Source organism: Henckelia pumila, chromosome 4, assembly GCF_033568475.1.
Source record: "Henckelia pumila isolate YLH828 chromosome 4, ASM3356847v2, whole genome shotgun sequence".
In the NCBI taxonomy this organism is placed as follows: domain Eukaryota; kingdom Viridiplantae; phylum Streptophyta; class Magnoliopsida; order Lamiales; family Gesneriaceae; genus Henckelia; species Henckelia pumila.
This window is the reverse complement of record NC_133123.1, coordinates 145559100-145576200: the sequence shown is the minus strand read 5'-3', so window position 1 is coordinate 145576200 and position 17101 is coordinate 145559100. Positions and strand designations below refer to the sequence as shown.

The window sequence follows — 17101 nt, the reverse complement described above, 5'->3', positions numbered from 1 at the left end:
TTCAAAAGATCAAACTGCACCTCACCTGATTAAGCTTTTTAAACGCTTGCAAAATGAACAATCTACTGTGATAGATAGAATCAGGAGTGATAGAGGGACTGAATTTTTAAACACCACTCTTATGACTTATCTAGATGATCAGGGAATCAAGCATGAGTTGTCAGCTGCTAGATCCCCACAGCAAAATGGGGTGGCTGAAAGAAGGAACCGTACTTTAAAAGAAGCAGCCAGAACTATGATTGCTGATTCAAATGTTTCTCAAAGGCTTTGGGCAGAAGCAGTTAACACAGCTTGCTATACTCAAAACAGATCTATGATTAATAAACGATTTAACAAAACTCCATATGAGATCTGGAATGGCACAAAACCTGATATTTCATACTTCAAAATTTTTGGGTGCAAATGCTTTATCCACAACAATGGCAAAAACCATTTGACAGCCTTCGATGCCAAAGCAGACGAAGGAACTTTTATTGGTTACTCAGCCGTTAGCAGAGCTTATCGAGTGTTCAATCAAAGATCACTAACGGTCGAGGAAACCATTCATGTTGTTTTTGATGAATCTACTCTTTGTACAGAACAAACTCAAGGGAGCATAAATGATCTGAGTCATAGACTGGAAAACACAAATCTACAGGAAGAGAGTGACAGTGATCTATATCCTCCAAAGAAGGATGATCCAGTTCCCTTTACCGGGTGTGATCAAACAAGGCCAGAAGTGGATCCACCGGTTGATAACAATCCTCCAGCCAATGATGATCCAGTAAACGAGGACGTTCATCAACCAATTGATGACAACCCTTTAGGGAATTATTTTAGGTGGAACAAAGATCATCCACCTGGGTTGGTCATAGGTGACCCTTCTGCTCCTCGAAAAACACGTGGTCAAATGATTAATGAATTCTTGCATGCAGCTTTCATATCTCAGGTAGAGCCCAAGAAAATAGATGAAGCTCTATCAGATGCCAGCTGGATTGAAGCTATGCAAGAAGAGTTGAATCAATTCACCCGCAACAATGTTTGGCATCTAGTTCCTCGATCGAAAAATCAAAATGTGATTGGAACTAGATGGGTGTTTCGTAACAAGCTCGATGAACATGGCACTGTTGTGCGTAACAAAGCTCGACTTGTTGCCCAAGGATTCAGACAAGAAGAAGGCATAGACTTTGAGGAATCCTTCGCGCCAGTTGCAAGACTAGAAGCAATCCGCATCTTTCTTGCTTATGCAGCCTTCAAGAATTTTAAAGTTTATCAAATGAATGTGAAGTCTGCATTCCTCAATGGTCTACTTCAAGAAGAGGTGTACGTTGAACAACCACCAGGTTTTGTCAATCCTACTCATCCTCAATATATCTATAAACTTGACAAAGCTCTCTATGGATTAAAACAAGCACCGCGTGCTTGGTATGACACATTACTAAAATTTTTACTGGAACATGATTTCCAAATTGGAACGGTCGATAAGACCCTGTTTAAATTTGTAAAAGGTGATCATGTGTTACTAGTACAAATTTATGTTGATGACATTATATTTGGGTCAACTAACCCCAAGTTGTGCTCAAAGTTCTCTAAACTGATGAAGGAGAAGTTTGAAATGAGCATGATGGGCGAGCTAAACTTCTTTCTTGGACTTCAAGTGAAGCAACTTGAAACTGGAATATTCATCAATCAGTCCAAGTATGCCAAGGAATTGGTAAAGAAGTTTGGAATGGAACAATGCTCAACTGTATCTACCCCCATGAGTACATCAATTAAGCTTGATAAAGATGAAGGGGGAATTCCGGTCGAGGTAACCATGTATCGAGGCCTTATTGGTTCACTGCTCTATTTGACTGCCAGTCGACCGGATATCATGTATTCAGTTTGTTTATGTGCTAGATTTCAAGCTGCACCTAAGCAATCTCATTTCATTGCTACCAAACGAATACTTAAATATATTAAAGGAACTACTAATGTGGGTCTTTGGTATCCCAAAGATTCAAATCTCAATCTTATTGGCTATTCAGATGCAGATTATGCAGGTTGTAGAATTGATCGCAAAAGTACAAGTGGCACATGTCAATTCCTTGGAGATAGACTAATTTCGTGGTCAAGTAAGAAGCAGACATCAATTGCTACCTCGACCGCCGAAGCAGAATACCTTGCTGCTGGCAGCTGTTGTGCTCAAATACTCTGGATTCAACAGCAGCTTAATGATTATGGGATTCGGTCGAGTGAAGCTCCAATCTACTGTGACAATACAAGTGCCATAGCCATCACTCACAATCCAGTGATGCACTCTAGGACAAAGCACATTGATGTCAGGCATCACTTTATCCGAGATCATGTCTTAAAGAAGAAAATCAGGCTGGAATACATCTCTACCGATCAGCAAGCAGCAGACATATTCACCAAGCCTCTACCGGACGCTAAGTTTTCATATTTTCGAAATATTCTTGGCTTAGTAGATTTAAGTTAGTATGCATGTGTTTAGGGGGAATGATTGTCAATATGACATTAATAGATTAGCTGTTACGTTGCCATAAATATTGGCATATCATCCGCCTTTAACTAGTCTCTGACAGGCTTCGTACTAGCAGCTTGGTGCTTTGAACCAAATGACATTAATTGGGCGCCGTGATTATGCTCTTCAAAACTTTTTGAATTTCAAAAATACTTTTCATGACGTCACCCTATGGCCCATAGGTTCCTATATATACTTCTTTACACTCGTATATCAATCTTTCACCTTTGCTAAAAGCTTTCATATTGTATTAAACGCATCATCGAATTACTCTCTAGATTTTGCTTACTCTCTGCTCGAGTTCTTATCTACAGCTATCATGTCGATCCAGAAGACTTGCCTCGCAATCAACTTTGATTCCGTTGTTAAGGCAAACAACGCAGGAATATCTGAGGTCTTCACCATGCTTGAAGCCTCTGGACTGAAGAAATTTCTGGAATGCAGCGCCATCTGCGATTTGCCTGTTTTAAAGGAGTTCTTCGCAACCGCTCAAATCGAGCATAGGACTATCAAATGCTTGATCAAGACAGAGGTCTACTCCTTCAATCAGAAGTTCTTCGCCAGCACATTTGATCTGCCCTCCAGGGGTTTGACAAAATGCACGGATCTTCCAGATGGTAACTGCTCTTATTGGTTGAAGGAGTTCTCAACTACTGATGCTCCGATCAAACTGCCGGCCCAGAAGACATCTCTCAAAGCTCCATTCAGGCTACTGACTAATATCGTGGCCAAGAATCTTCTGGCCAAGGCTGGATCTTACGACAAGGTGACGCTGGAGAAATTTCAATACATGGCTTGTATTGCCTCCAAGATCAACATAAACTGGTCAGACATTCTGTTCAATATTCTATGTGAAATGATCAGGGGCAAAGGGCAATCCGAGGGATTTGCTTTGCAAATCTGCCACATCTTGGGCGTCCTTGGAGTGGACTTTTCCAAGACTGAGCCTCTGCATCCCACCAAATGGCTCAACAAGTCTACGATTCTCAAATTCCTGAACAAGAAAGAGACTGCGGTCGACACCTTGCCCTCAACCGCAAAGGTTATTGCTATCCCTCAACCGCTTTCAACGGTTCCGGTCGTGGCCAAACCAGTCCATACCAAAAAATCTGCCAAGCGTCAACTGATCATCGAATCTGACTCTGAAGATGAATCACGTGAGAATGTTCCACTGATTCAAGCTTTCAGCAAGTCATCCCCTTCGGTCTCCAAAGCAGCTGTGTCATCCACGCCTGCAGGCGAGAAGAAGAGGCAGCACAAGAAGCTAAAGTCTCTTTCTGGACTTGCTCCTACCCTGCCAACGGTTGAGACTACTACCGTTGTTGCTTCTACTGCTCCTCGTCCTACAAAGGGTGTGATAATCCGGGAAGGTGCCTCATCAGCTCCTGAGGTCACTCTAGCTGATCCCAAAGACAAAGGGAAATGTGTGATGATCTACACACCCAAGGCTCAACCAGCAGCTACGATAGAACTCAATGTGATCATCTCTCACGTGCTCCGTACTGTCAAGCGTCATCTACAACGTTTTGACAGATGGCATCACTCCCGCACTCACTTGACACTCGCTCAAATATTTCCTAAATGGAAATCTCTAAACGTCATTGAGCAGAAGATGCTTCTATTTGCTGATACTGAAGACATCGTGGAGGCTCTGGGAAGAAGACATCTCATAGACTTGAAGCTTCGAGGAAGCCTGCTATCTCTGCTAATTAATGAGCGTGTCAAGAATTTCAAATCCAAGAGTCCTACCGCTGCCGATGACTTTGTGATTTTGACTGGACTACAGGATAGTCTACGTCAAATCACTCAACTACTTCAGCACTTCCAAGCTCTCAACAATGTCAAAACACCAGCTTCAGCAGCCTGTTTACAAGCTTATGTGCTGGAAGCACAAGTGATGATGAAAACCTTTCTCACTCAAGATCAGGGTGAAGAAGACGTCTATGCTCTCCCTTCTTCAGATGGGATTCTGACCGATCTCATCACTGCTGACCTCTTTCAATCATCTGCTCTAAGATCGAGTGTGGCAGCATCTTCATCGGTCGACCCCTCCTCAACCGCAGTCCAAGCAGTTACTCAACCGGAAGCAGTTGTGATTGCTCACTCCTCTCCAGTGACGACCGCTCACACTTCTCCCGGTCATTCACAAGATGTTTTAGAAGTGGTTGCACAAGAGATACCTGTCACCTCTGTGACAGAGGCTCATTGCAGTAGTGAAGCAACAGTGCCCCCAACGGAGATATCAAGCACTATTGTATCACCTGCATCTCCAGAACAGCAAGTGACTGATGCTGATCCAGCACTTCAACCGTCTCCATCTACTGAAAAGTTTATGGAAGATCTCATTATGGATGAACCAAGTGCTGATCCTGGTACTCCACCAACCATATTGGCTGCAGTCGAAACTATTACATCTCCAACTGTACCATTATTGGAAGGTCCATCGGGTAGCTCTCCAGCCAGTTCACCCGCACCACATCATCGTGAGTCTAGCCCGGTTTCACCAAGAAATGACCCAGAAGGGCAAATGCTTCAGACTGATGATTCTTTAATTGAAGCCATGGCCGTAGCTCTAGATCATACCTTGATAAATCGGCTTCATGAGCTCATGCAAACGGTTAGGTCCTTCTCTCAAGACATAACAAACTCATCCTTATCGGTCGATAATTCACGCCAGACGATGATTCGGCATTTCGAGACCGTGTCTCGAGACCTTGCTCGTCTGTCCACAGAGATCACTAATCATCATCGCACTCAAATCAACACGCTCTCTACCGTCTCCGAACAAGTTATCCGATCCGAAAACCGCCTTCATAAGCAGTTGAATGATCGGATGGACACTATGCAAGCCACTCTACTTGCTCAAATCGATGCAAAAATAGACACTATGCAAGCCTGCCTTGGCACTCAACTCACTGAGGTCATCCTTCGACTCAACCAAGGTGATGCCAAAAGGGGGAAGAAGAGCAACGTAGAGCAGCAGAGGCAAGAAGACGTGAAGAAGAGTCCAGAAGAAAAGAAGAAGCCGACAGAAGAAGAAGAGAAGGCGATAGGTCAGGAGGAGCCAGTTGGTTCAAAAGATGAACAACTTATCTCTTCTTTACTTATCGCAGCTGCATCTTATTTTTTTCTGTAGGTGTAATAAAAATGCTTATTGTACTTAATGAAATTCATTCTCTCAATGAAGTTCATTTTAATGCTTTCATATTGTTCTTGGAGCACTTAAGTTTTGTCATCACCAAAAAGGGGGAAATTGTTGAATCCGATATTTTGGTGATAACAAACAACAACTCATTGTATAGGAATGTGCTGCCAACCATTGTATTTCAGGAATCTACTACAACTTCTACCGGAAGCTTGTCAACCGCCTTTGCTCTCGACCGGCTGAAGTCACAAGCCTATCAACTGGCTATCAAAACCAGCAGAGGATAAATCTATCTACCGGAAGCTTGTCAACCGCCTTTGTCTCTCGACCGGTTGAAGTCACAAGCTTATCGACTGGTTATTCAAACCAGCAGAGGACAAATATCTCTACAGGTAGAATGCCAACTGCTTATCAGGATATCTCAAGACAAGTACCTGTGACAAGATGTTCTTTGCAAGATCTTTTATTAAAAGCAGAACCGGCGTGTCAGAAGATATGTTGACTCCTGTAATCGAGACAACAGGTTGCACCAAAATGGCAAAAACACAGAATGACTACAGATAAAGCATTCGACCGTTTATTCCAGTTTTGGACCCTGGAAGTTGTCTGCAGTGTACGATCTTCATGCAGAATCATCAATGCATTTATGAGCATTAAATGTGCATTCAATGCAGCATCAGAACGTTCAAAATAAAGACGTTGATGATTGACCTATATAAAGGGAAGATTGCTCAAGAAGTGAGACAACAACAAAAAAGAGACAAGCAATTCAGAAAAATCTCAATCAACTCAATCACTTGAATAATATCAGAAGTCCTCATCTGATATACTTGAGCACACTTACAAGATCATTCATTTGCTGCTCAAATAAACCCTCGCCTACAGTTCACATATCTGATCGTCAAGGATCATCCTAGGGTTTTCAAGCCTCTCGACCGCTCTGCAGTTTGAGAAGCTCAACTCAACTATACTCATTGTTGAAGAGAATTGAAGCTACTCTGAAAGCTTCCACCAGTCTGATAAGAACTGAGAATCTTATCTGTGTAAATCTAGGAGTTTCGGATTAGGCATTGGATAAGTCCTAAGTCTGAAGTGGGTGTATTACAAGACGTTGTAATAACCAAAGTCTTCTAGTGAATTCCTTCCTAAGTGGAAGAAGGGGAGACGTAGAAGGATTAAGCCTTCGAACTTCCATAAATCGTGCCTTAGCCTTTACTGCTATTTATCTTACATTCTGCTCATACATTGCATTATAAACTTTGCATCACTAAAACCTCTGAACTATTTCCGCACTATTTAAGTTGTTCAAACCGTTTTAGAAGTTGAGAAAACAGATTAAGTGAACTAAACCTCACTTGATCATTTTGAAGAAGAAGAAGAAAAGTTTCAGAGTGTATTCACCCCCCCTCTACCCTCTGAACCGATCCCAACACACTCATTATTATATAATTTATATAGAACAAAAGGGTAAACATGTATATAGACAATGAGAAAACTTTACTCTTACATTCATACTTTTATAGTAAAATAAATTTTTTTAAAATACTATATAATTTTTACTATAATCATTTATATTAGGATCAAAAATGTTTTTCTTAGTTATATGGAGTTCAGATGGGTTAGTAAATGAACTCTTGTCTTTTTCGTGTGTCTATGTTAATCAACCAACTTAAATCAGTGCGGAAGAGATTGATTAACAGATTGAACACATATCAAATGACTTGGTCGAATTTGTGAAGTGAGTAAACGTGTTGGGCAGAAGAGAAATAACACAATGACTTGTTTCTGGATGTTTGGAGCTCAATCTCCCCTTCTTCCACATCGGAAGGATTCACTCTCTTCTAGAAAACTTTGATCTTATACAAGCAATTTGCACAGATCCGATCCAAGATTGGACTTACACCTCTGCCTATCTCAGAACTCTTAGACACTCAAGAACTTAGCCCTCGACTGATCCTTGTTACAAAAATAGTGTTTTGACAGACCACTCAACTGATCTGGTACAATCTTACAACTGAATAAACTAAGCACAAATGATCCTCACTTGATCTGATATGATGCTAAGTGTGTGCTTGATTAATTTGATCTGATTGCTATTTGAAGCTCTTAACTTTCTGATCGTGTATATTCTTTTCTTGTGTAGCTCTGTTGTATTTATAGCCTTCAGAAAGTAGCTGTTGAGCTGTCAACATCTTCTCAAAAGAAGCCTCCAATATTTGACTGTCTCCAACGTTCAAATCTTCATTTGATGATTTTGTCTTCTAACACAACGACTCTTTGATCTTCCAGGCTCTTCCATAATCATTTGATCTTGCTTGATTGATCTGCTTACTTGATTGCTTTCCAGATGATGTTTCTTTGATCTGCTTTCTTGTGCATAGATCTGCTTCTTCTGCTTCTTCAATTGATCTACTTCTTCAATTGATGACTTAAGTAATTTAAACACCGAAACTTAGATCTTGAATTCCTAACAATTTATTTATTTTGCAAGATTTTTTTTATTAATATACTATTTGAAATTTTTTTGGATTTTTGAATTTTTTTTCTATTTATTTAAAATATTTTAGTCTAAATTTTACAAACCATAAAAAATTTGAGCAGCAATACTGTTAAAAATTAAATATAATTTTTTTTATTTAAATTAATAGTAAGATTAATTAAGTTTTTTATGATTAATTTGTTCATTAACCTATTTTCTTTTAATTTTTTTTCACATTTTAAATTTGTTCATTAGCCTATAACTTCCACTTTACTCATTATTATCTAATTTATATAGAACAAAAAGGTAAATATGTATATAGACAATGAAAAAATTTTACCCCTACATTCATACTTTTATTGTAAAATAAATTTTTTGAAAATACTATATAATTTTTACTATAATCATTTATTAATTTTTCAAGACTTTTTATTAATATACTATTTGAAACAAATTTGGATTTTTGAATTTTTTTTATTTAAAATATTTTATAAAAATGTGTCAAAATGCTATATAATTTTTACCATAAATATTTATTTATTTTGCAAGACTTTTTAATATAATTTTTCGATTACAATAATCTATTCCCTGATCAAATATTATTACAAAATTTTATATTGAAATATTGAAAATACATGGATGAAATGAAAAAAAAATCATATAATAACATATGAAATTTATGTATAACAAATTTTGTGACAATTTGACACAATTAATAGTAGAGAGGGAGTAAAGTGGAAGTTATAGCTAATAAACAAATTTAAAATGTGAAAAAAATTAAAAGAAAATAGGCTAATGAACAAATTAATTAAAAAAACTATTAATTAATCTCATTATTAATTTAAATAAAAATAATTTATATTTAATTTTTAACAATATTGCTGCTTAATTTTTTTATGGTGTGTAATAGTTAGACATTCGGTTTGTATCATTTAATAGCCAATAAACATTTGGATTTTTTAACCTTCCAAAAGTAAAATATTTTACATTATAAAAATATTAGCCAAATATTGTGTGTGAAATTTTATATTATATAGTATACATAGTTTATTAATAATTAATTTTGAGGTAATAATTGGATATAATTGAAAAGTTAAGTCCATGGACCATATTCATTACTATGCAATAAATCACCTCCCAAGGTTTGACTAAATTTTTAATCCCTTTTTGCCCTTGTTTTTTACCTCATTTTTTCATAATTGCCCATAAATGTTTTTTGATTCCTACACAATTTGGGGGCAAAATTATAAATTCACAATGAAAAACTTTGCCCACCATTCATACTTTTATAGTAGAAATATATATATATATATATATATATATATATATATTCTATTAAGAATCTTTTCTATATTATTAAGTTTGAGACATAAATAATACTACTTTTGGTAGGTTATGTCATACCAACATTTGTCTCCAAATTACCCTCATCCCATAACTACCATAATTATTTTTAAATAAAATAAATAATAATAAATTGATAATAAAAAAACATAACATTAAATGTAAATTATTCAAATCTCATTATATTTCATATTAAAATTTGTTATGCACAAAACAATTATATATTTTAGATGAAAATTTAATTTATGTACATGCATCGTGTACATACATTTAATAGTATATATTAAGGCTCAAAACCACGGACCAACATTGGCCCGTTTTGGTATGTCATCTATTTTATGGGTTGTTTTGTTTTGTTTTTTTCCTTTTTTTTTCCCTTTCATTTCACAATCTATTTCCCTTTTTTCTCTTCTTTTTTCCCTTCTCTTTTAATATTGCCGTCTCAAATATATATATAGTTTATTTTCATTTTTTTAAATTTTTGTTTTATTTTCTTTACATTTTTTTTCTCGTTACAAAAAATAACTATACAAGCATGTGTGAATAATGATAATAGTATGATTATGTATTTAACAACAATATAAGTATTTGGTTTACCATCATTAAAAAACTCGAATATATATTAATAATTCAAAATGGTACTAATGACCTTACGTGACAAACAAACAAGTAGGTCTTTTGTAAGACGGTCTCGTGGATCTTTATTCGCGAGATGTGTCAACCCTACATATATTTACAATAAGAAATAATACTTTTGTCATAAAAAAATAATATTTTTTATGAGTAAACCAAATAAAGAATTTTTCTCACAAAATTAATACGTAAAACCGTCTCATAAGAGTTTTTGTCCAAATGATATTAGTCATTGTTATTTATAGAAGATATATATGCGTGTTTGTGTTAATTGAATTATAAGGAAAATAATTTAAAAATCGAACACTGATGCGTAAACTCTACTGATTAAAATTTGTTATTTGGTAAGAGATGAAACATCATTAATAAAAATGAATTTGAATAAAATGCATAGTTTTAAAATTATTGCGATCGATTTAATTAGGTAAGTAATTGATTTGATGATAATTAGTAATAAAAATAAATTTCAACAGTCATGTATATATGTATCATGAATACTCGTGAGTCGAGGTTTCACTCATGAGTTTCTCACAACAATATTATCTGGACTCCATTTTATTACGTTACACATGGTATATATATAGAGATTACAACAATAAATCGATATGGATATACATCATGCACACACGTTTTAAATTTTTAGACTAGATTAATATATGTTGTTGTAACTAGAATAAATATTATTTGACAAATATTACATCATATAATCCAACTAGTATTGACCAAAATAAGAAAATAATTTACATATTTTCTAAAAGTAAACCATGAATTCATGAAAATAGTCAACAAAACAAGAAGAGACAATTAAGATATTCTGAGTGTTAATATTATATAACACTATCCTCTTTTTTTTAAAAAAATAATATGATATAAGGTGAAATTCTAAATATTAAAAGTGGAAACCATGTATAAATAAATACATGCTTCTCTCTTATGAATTGGTACTTTTCAATACTCTGATTATAAGGCTCGCTCTGATTATTGAAATTTCAATCAATCAATTTCATTCTCGATATATATTTTTTCGATCGGTTAGTTTAATTCTGTTATACATTTCGATTATATATATATGTGTGTGATAAAAACACAAAAACTTGATTAATAATGATATATGATATGATGGGATGTGTATAGAAATTAATAATAATGTGGGATTTAAATGGGATTGAAGGCGGCATGAGCAGCGCTGAAATGGCTTCTTCTAATATTTCATACACATGCGGGATTCATGTTTTGCTTGTGGATCACGATGGTCCACATAACACAGCAAATTTGCTACATCTCTGCCATTACAAAGGTACGTAATTAATTATTAATGATTAATCTTTCATTCGAATTTAATTTGATATTCAAATAATGTAATTAATTTCTTGAATATCGATCAGTGACGTTTGTGGAACTTGCTTCCGCTGCTATATCAATCCTGTCGAGCGGAAAGGTGAAATTTGACATTGTGATGGCGAACATCAATTCTCCTGATCTTAATGGATTCAAGCTTCTCCAACTTGCTGTCAACATGGGTTTACCAGTAATTGGTAATTACTAGTTTTTTTAATCAAGTAGTACTTACGTACGTATTATTAATTTGTACGTTATGAATTTTATTTGTAAGTGATGTCGTATGATGATGATACAATGGTGGCGATGAGAGCTCTGGAAAGTGGTGCACTCCTTTCTATCAAGAAGCCTGCCACTATGGAGGTACTCAGGTCCCTCTGGCAGCATGTTTTGAGGGAGAAAGCTCGTTTCATGAAACAATTCGAAGAAATAACAACCGACAAAAAAAAATCCAAGCTGGGATCACGAAGGGAATGCATTGACTGGACTCCCCAACTTCACTCAAAGTTCATGAATGCTGTTCGAGTTCTTGGAGAAGGAAGTATATATATATATATATTAATGCTCTAATCTAATTCTTAATTCTTTTTCATTCTCTAGCTTGTTTTCATGATCAATGGGTCTCAATCATTTCTATGTTATATTTGAAGGGTGCTTCCCAAAAGAGATCCTAAACCTGATGAATGTGGATGGTCTCACGAGGTTGCAAGTAGCTAGCCATCTCCAAGTATGTCTACATTAACATTTCCTTTTCTATATATACTAGTAATCACCAAGTGTTGACACTTTGTCTTTATAATATATTTATTATTATTTTTTATAATTATATTTAGTTGGATTTTCACGGCCTCATAATAAAAATCATAAATTTGAATTAGTAATTATGTAAATCAACTTAAATAATACAATAATCATTAACAAATTTTTATAATGTACGTTTCATATCATTATTGATATTTGAAAATATAATCATTCAAACTAAAATTAATGATAAATAAAAAACATAATCATGAAAGTATTAAACAATTATATTTTCAGTCATATAACTCGTATGTTTCAAACAAAAATTCATGATACGTAAATAAAATAGTCATCGAATTACTAAGTTATTAATTAGATTTTTCTTAGTTAATGATTATTTCAACTCTTTTATCATAGTTTATTTTGATATTTTTTTAAATTATTAATTAAAATATAAATAAGAGTACATTTGAGTATTTTCCAACAAAATTAATCCAAAAAAATAACCAAAATGAAATTATAAATTCAACTATTCAATTTAAAATAAAATGATATCCTAACATCATAAAATTTATTGATAATTCGTTCAATAAAAGTTCTCGTAAATCATCATAATAAATATTTGTACAATGATTAATTTTATTTTTATTTCCTTAGAATCATGCATAATCTCAAATCTATTAAAGAACACCAAATTTAATACACACTATTTTATAATTTAAGACAATTATTGTTGATATAAATGACTTATAATAATTGAATTAAATTAAATTATTATTCAATTGATTAGAAAATACTCTCTTCATCCCAATTATATGGATCACATTTATTTTATTTTTATTTTTCCCAAATATATAGACATATATCATATTTGATAATATTTTTTACACTCGTTTACTAATATACCCCTATTAAATATATCTTGAAAATTGTGAAATCATTTTTTACATTTTTTAAATACAATTATAGGGATAAAATTTGAAGTTCGTACAAAATTTGTTTTCTCAATATAAATAAAGAAAATAACATAAATAAAAAATAAAACTTAAGGTATTAATATAAAAAGTTAGATTAAAAATATATATTTATGAAATTTGTATAATATTAATTAAGCCCTTGATATTTTTATATATTTAAGAAGGAGAAAATTTTTAATAATAATTATACAAATTTAATAAATAATGATTTTATATATATATGAGTTTGATGATTATGATAAAAAGATTTAAATTAATAAATTTGATGGCTTAGTTTATTATTATTTTTATTAATATTAAGTGAACAAATTATATAATTGATACTATGGTAATGAGTCTAATTATGACTCATTTCATATTATCCGTTCTGATTATATAGTGTAGTTTTTTTTTCCACACATATTAAAAAAATCATGGAGAAAACAAATTTGTAAAGTTTCTATTAATTTATACCTTTTAATGTATTCAAAAAATTAATGCACAAGTTTCAAAATATAGTTAATAGGGGTAGAGTGTAAAAAAAAAAAAATACTAAAATGGTATATATATATATGCCTATAAATTTGAGACAAAAACAAACAAACAAACGTGATCTATATAATTGAGACGAAAATATTATCTAACTTGAATGCTTTTCATTTTTAATCATTTTACTTTTATATTTTTATTTAATTTATTTATCTATTTGATTAACTGGAAATCTTTTAAGCCATATATAAACTAAAATTAGATTTTCATTTTATATTCTTATATATTTTTATATTCCCTACATTACTAAAATAAAAAGACAAAATTGTTATTTTAAAATGGTAAAACTTTAACCTTTTATTCATATATATATATATGTATATATATGTTTATGTAAATATTAATTAATATCTATAAATAGATTATACATTTATGACCTTCATTGAATTGCAACTAATGATTCCATTAACCCCATCACACAATTCATTTTTTTTTAATTATTTTACGTAATATAAGGAATATAAAAATATATAATAATATAAAATTAAAATCTAATTTTATTTTATGGCTTAATTGAGTTTCAGTTAATCAAATGGATAAATAAATTAAATAAGAATATAAAAGTAAAAGATAAATTTTAGTTTATGACTTTAATTGAGTTTCAATTAATCAAGTTTGAATAATTATAATTTAATATTTTCTCTTTCTTATATGTAAAATATCAATGGTTTAATTTATTTTTTTTAAAAGGTAAACTTGCATTTTATTGAGTGATCAATGGTTTAATTTATACTCCTACATTAATTTCGTAAATATATATATATATTTTAATACCGTAAGGCATCGTTTGGTTTGAGTGATAGGATAAGTAATCCATAGATAAGTAATATAATGTAAATTAAAAATAAATAAGAAAAAATAGTTAATACATTATTTGATTTGATGGATAGATTATAATTTATTTGATTTAATTGATGTAAAATTATTAATTAATAAATAGATAAATAATATGACGAAAATAAAGCGAAATTAATTGGGATAAGTTATACATAGATTAATAATACATCAAATCAAACAATGCCTAAATTTTAATTTTTAGCCTTGTTATTTCAAGATTTATTTATATTTGATTAAATGCAATTCAATTAAACTCATAAAATAAAAATTATCTTTTAATTTTATATTCTTATCTAATTTATTTATCTATTTGATTAACTGGAACTCAATCAAGCCATAAAATAAAAGAGCAAAGTTGTAAATCCACAATCGAATTTTTTTTTCCTTTTATTCACTCTTTTAGATAGGTAATAAATATATTACTTTCATCTACGTACGTACAATTATATGCATATAGTTTCTTATTGCTCCTCCTCTATAGCCATGATCTATATTATACCTAGCTATATCAGACACACAGAGAGAGAGAGAGAGAGGGAGCGTTAAATTACAAGTTTTTACTAAAGTAATTTATATGTTTCTTTTGTCTTGATCGTCATTTTTTTTTAAAAAAAAAAAAAAAGAAATGTCGTAACGTTAATTGGCGAGTTCAAGAGAAAAGGACTCACCGATTAAGTCAACATGAAGACGGGTCCCTATTCAATCCAAGAAAGTTTGGGTCAATGCCTCGACTGGGAATTAGGGACGAGTATGATGTTCCAGTCCAAGAGGATGGAGAGAAAGCGGGAACAGAAAATATCAATAATGAATGTGGAAACATGCATGGAATTTCACCAATATTATCATCCAATGATAATTGTGATCAGTATTATGATCAGCAACATCATGAATCTTTGCTGCCCTCCTCCAACCCATCTGATCAGGATTATTATAATTTGCTTGATATGAATGGATTCAACCACAACATTAATTCAGGCCTACATATCCGAACCATCAATCATCTTGGTCCAAACTTCCCTGAGTGACCAGGTAATTAATATTCATTCGACTTCAAAACTCGCATTATATATACATATATATAAAACCTCCGATCCATTCTAATTTTAAAACTAGAAGAGCAGCTGGCACGCAGCTTATAATTTTAATCTACATGCATGTTTGCAGAATTCTGCTATGTCGAGCAATTGGAGCTCGCTGTCATCAAACTTAGGCAAGTGTTGATCAATCCATAACTTGTCTGGGCGTTACCTTTTGGCGTTTTTTTTCCCCCCATTTTTCTTGAATAATAACTACATTTGTGCACGTTCACTGCACATTTTAAGACTTCAGCCGAATGTCACTGCCTTATTTTCCATGTTCCAAACAATATTAAATATTGGGAGTAAACGTTTAATAGAGACCCGTGCGTGATATATTGTGGATCAAGAAGGGTACCGAGATATATATATATATATATACTAGGTAAGAAGCACGTGCGTTGCACGTGAACGCACGTGAAAATGCACAATGATTATGCAGAACACATATATTTTTTTTTTTGTGGAAATATTGTTTGATGTTTTATTGTTAAAGCAAAACATTTGAAGACGTGTTGTAAATTGATGGAGCATAATAATGTAATCGAGTGAGTGCCATGAAACGGAAAAACTTGTACTAATATATTTGATGATAAAGGAATTAGTCGATTAAACGTCTAATTCAGTCCAAAAAGCGAAGTAGTAATCATGAAATAGCGAAACAAAGTCGGGCATAAAAGCAGTAAATCGAGTGTTGATAGGATAATATGTCAACGTTTCTATTTTTTTTCCCCTTTTTGTTGGGGTGTTTCTTTTGTTACGTGCAGCACGTGTCTTGATGCGTTTTGTATATTCTCCAAGAAGCTCGTCATCTTGTATGTCTATTGCAGTGTGATGTGCTTCGCTTTCCTCAGGAATGTTTGCCTTTGAAGATGTTGATGCGGATATGTTTGATCTTACATTGTCAGCGTACTTTGTCTTTCCTTTGTTTAATGATCTCTTTTTTTTAGAATGTGGTTTTTGGATGCTCTCAACAATTATCGAAACCTTGTCTTCATAGTTTTTGACATTGTGGTCTAACTTGAGCAGAAACTTGTGGCTTTCTTTGTGATAGCTGATAATGTCACTGTTTTGCTGCATTGTATGTGAAATATATTTTATTAGATCATATGGTCGTAAATGATATGAGTTGGAAAAAAATGTTTTGTTGATCTTACCTGATCACAATTTTGTATGTATTTTTCAACAGGAATACCAATGAATAATGTGACAGTTTTACCAAACATAGTCACTCTTGCAACCCCAGTTCCATCTTCAATCAAGACATTTAGTTTATACCTGAGAATGCATTAAATAAGTGTATCATCATTTGTGGTTATCACGATTTATGAAAGAGAAATTGGAAGTAGAAGTAATAAGAAACCTCGGAATGATTTCAATGGGTATATCTGTACAGTTTGGACAAGACATTCCATTAGTTGTTTTTGTGGCAGCCGTGTAGCAATTGTTGCAGGCATCATAAAACAAAGATGATTTGGTTTCAAGCTCTTTGATTGTTCC

The 17101-nt window shown here is 32.9% G+C and overlaps 1 protein-coding gene across 3 annotated transcripts; it reads left to right on the top strand.

The window, feature by feature from the left end:
• The first annotated feature begins 10979 nt into the window (after positions 1–10979).
• On the top strand, positions 10980–15793 carry LOC140894313 (two-component response regulator ORR26-like). Of its 3 annotated transcripts, none has more exons than XM_073302786.1 (7): positions 10980–11045; positions 11276–11401; positions 11490–11639; positions 11717–11983; positions 12093–12169; positions 15149–15554; positions 15690–15793. In XM_073302786.1, the coding sequence occupies exons 2-6, from the start codon at positions 11281–11283 to the stop codon at positions 15548–15550; spliced, it is 1017 nt and encodes a 338-aa protein (XP_073158887.1). In that variant the 5' UTR covers positions 10980–11045; positions 11276–11280; the 3' UTR covers positions 15551–15554; positions 15690–15793. The 3 variants fall into 3 exon arrangements, with proteins under 3 accessions (XP_073158887.1, XP_073158886.1, XP_073158885.1); XM_073302785.1 differs by having other exon boundaries at positions 11025–11135; XM_073302784.1 differs by having other exon boundaries at positions 11030–11135; positions 11239–11401.
• Positions 15794–17101: the final 1308 nt, after the last annotated feature.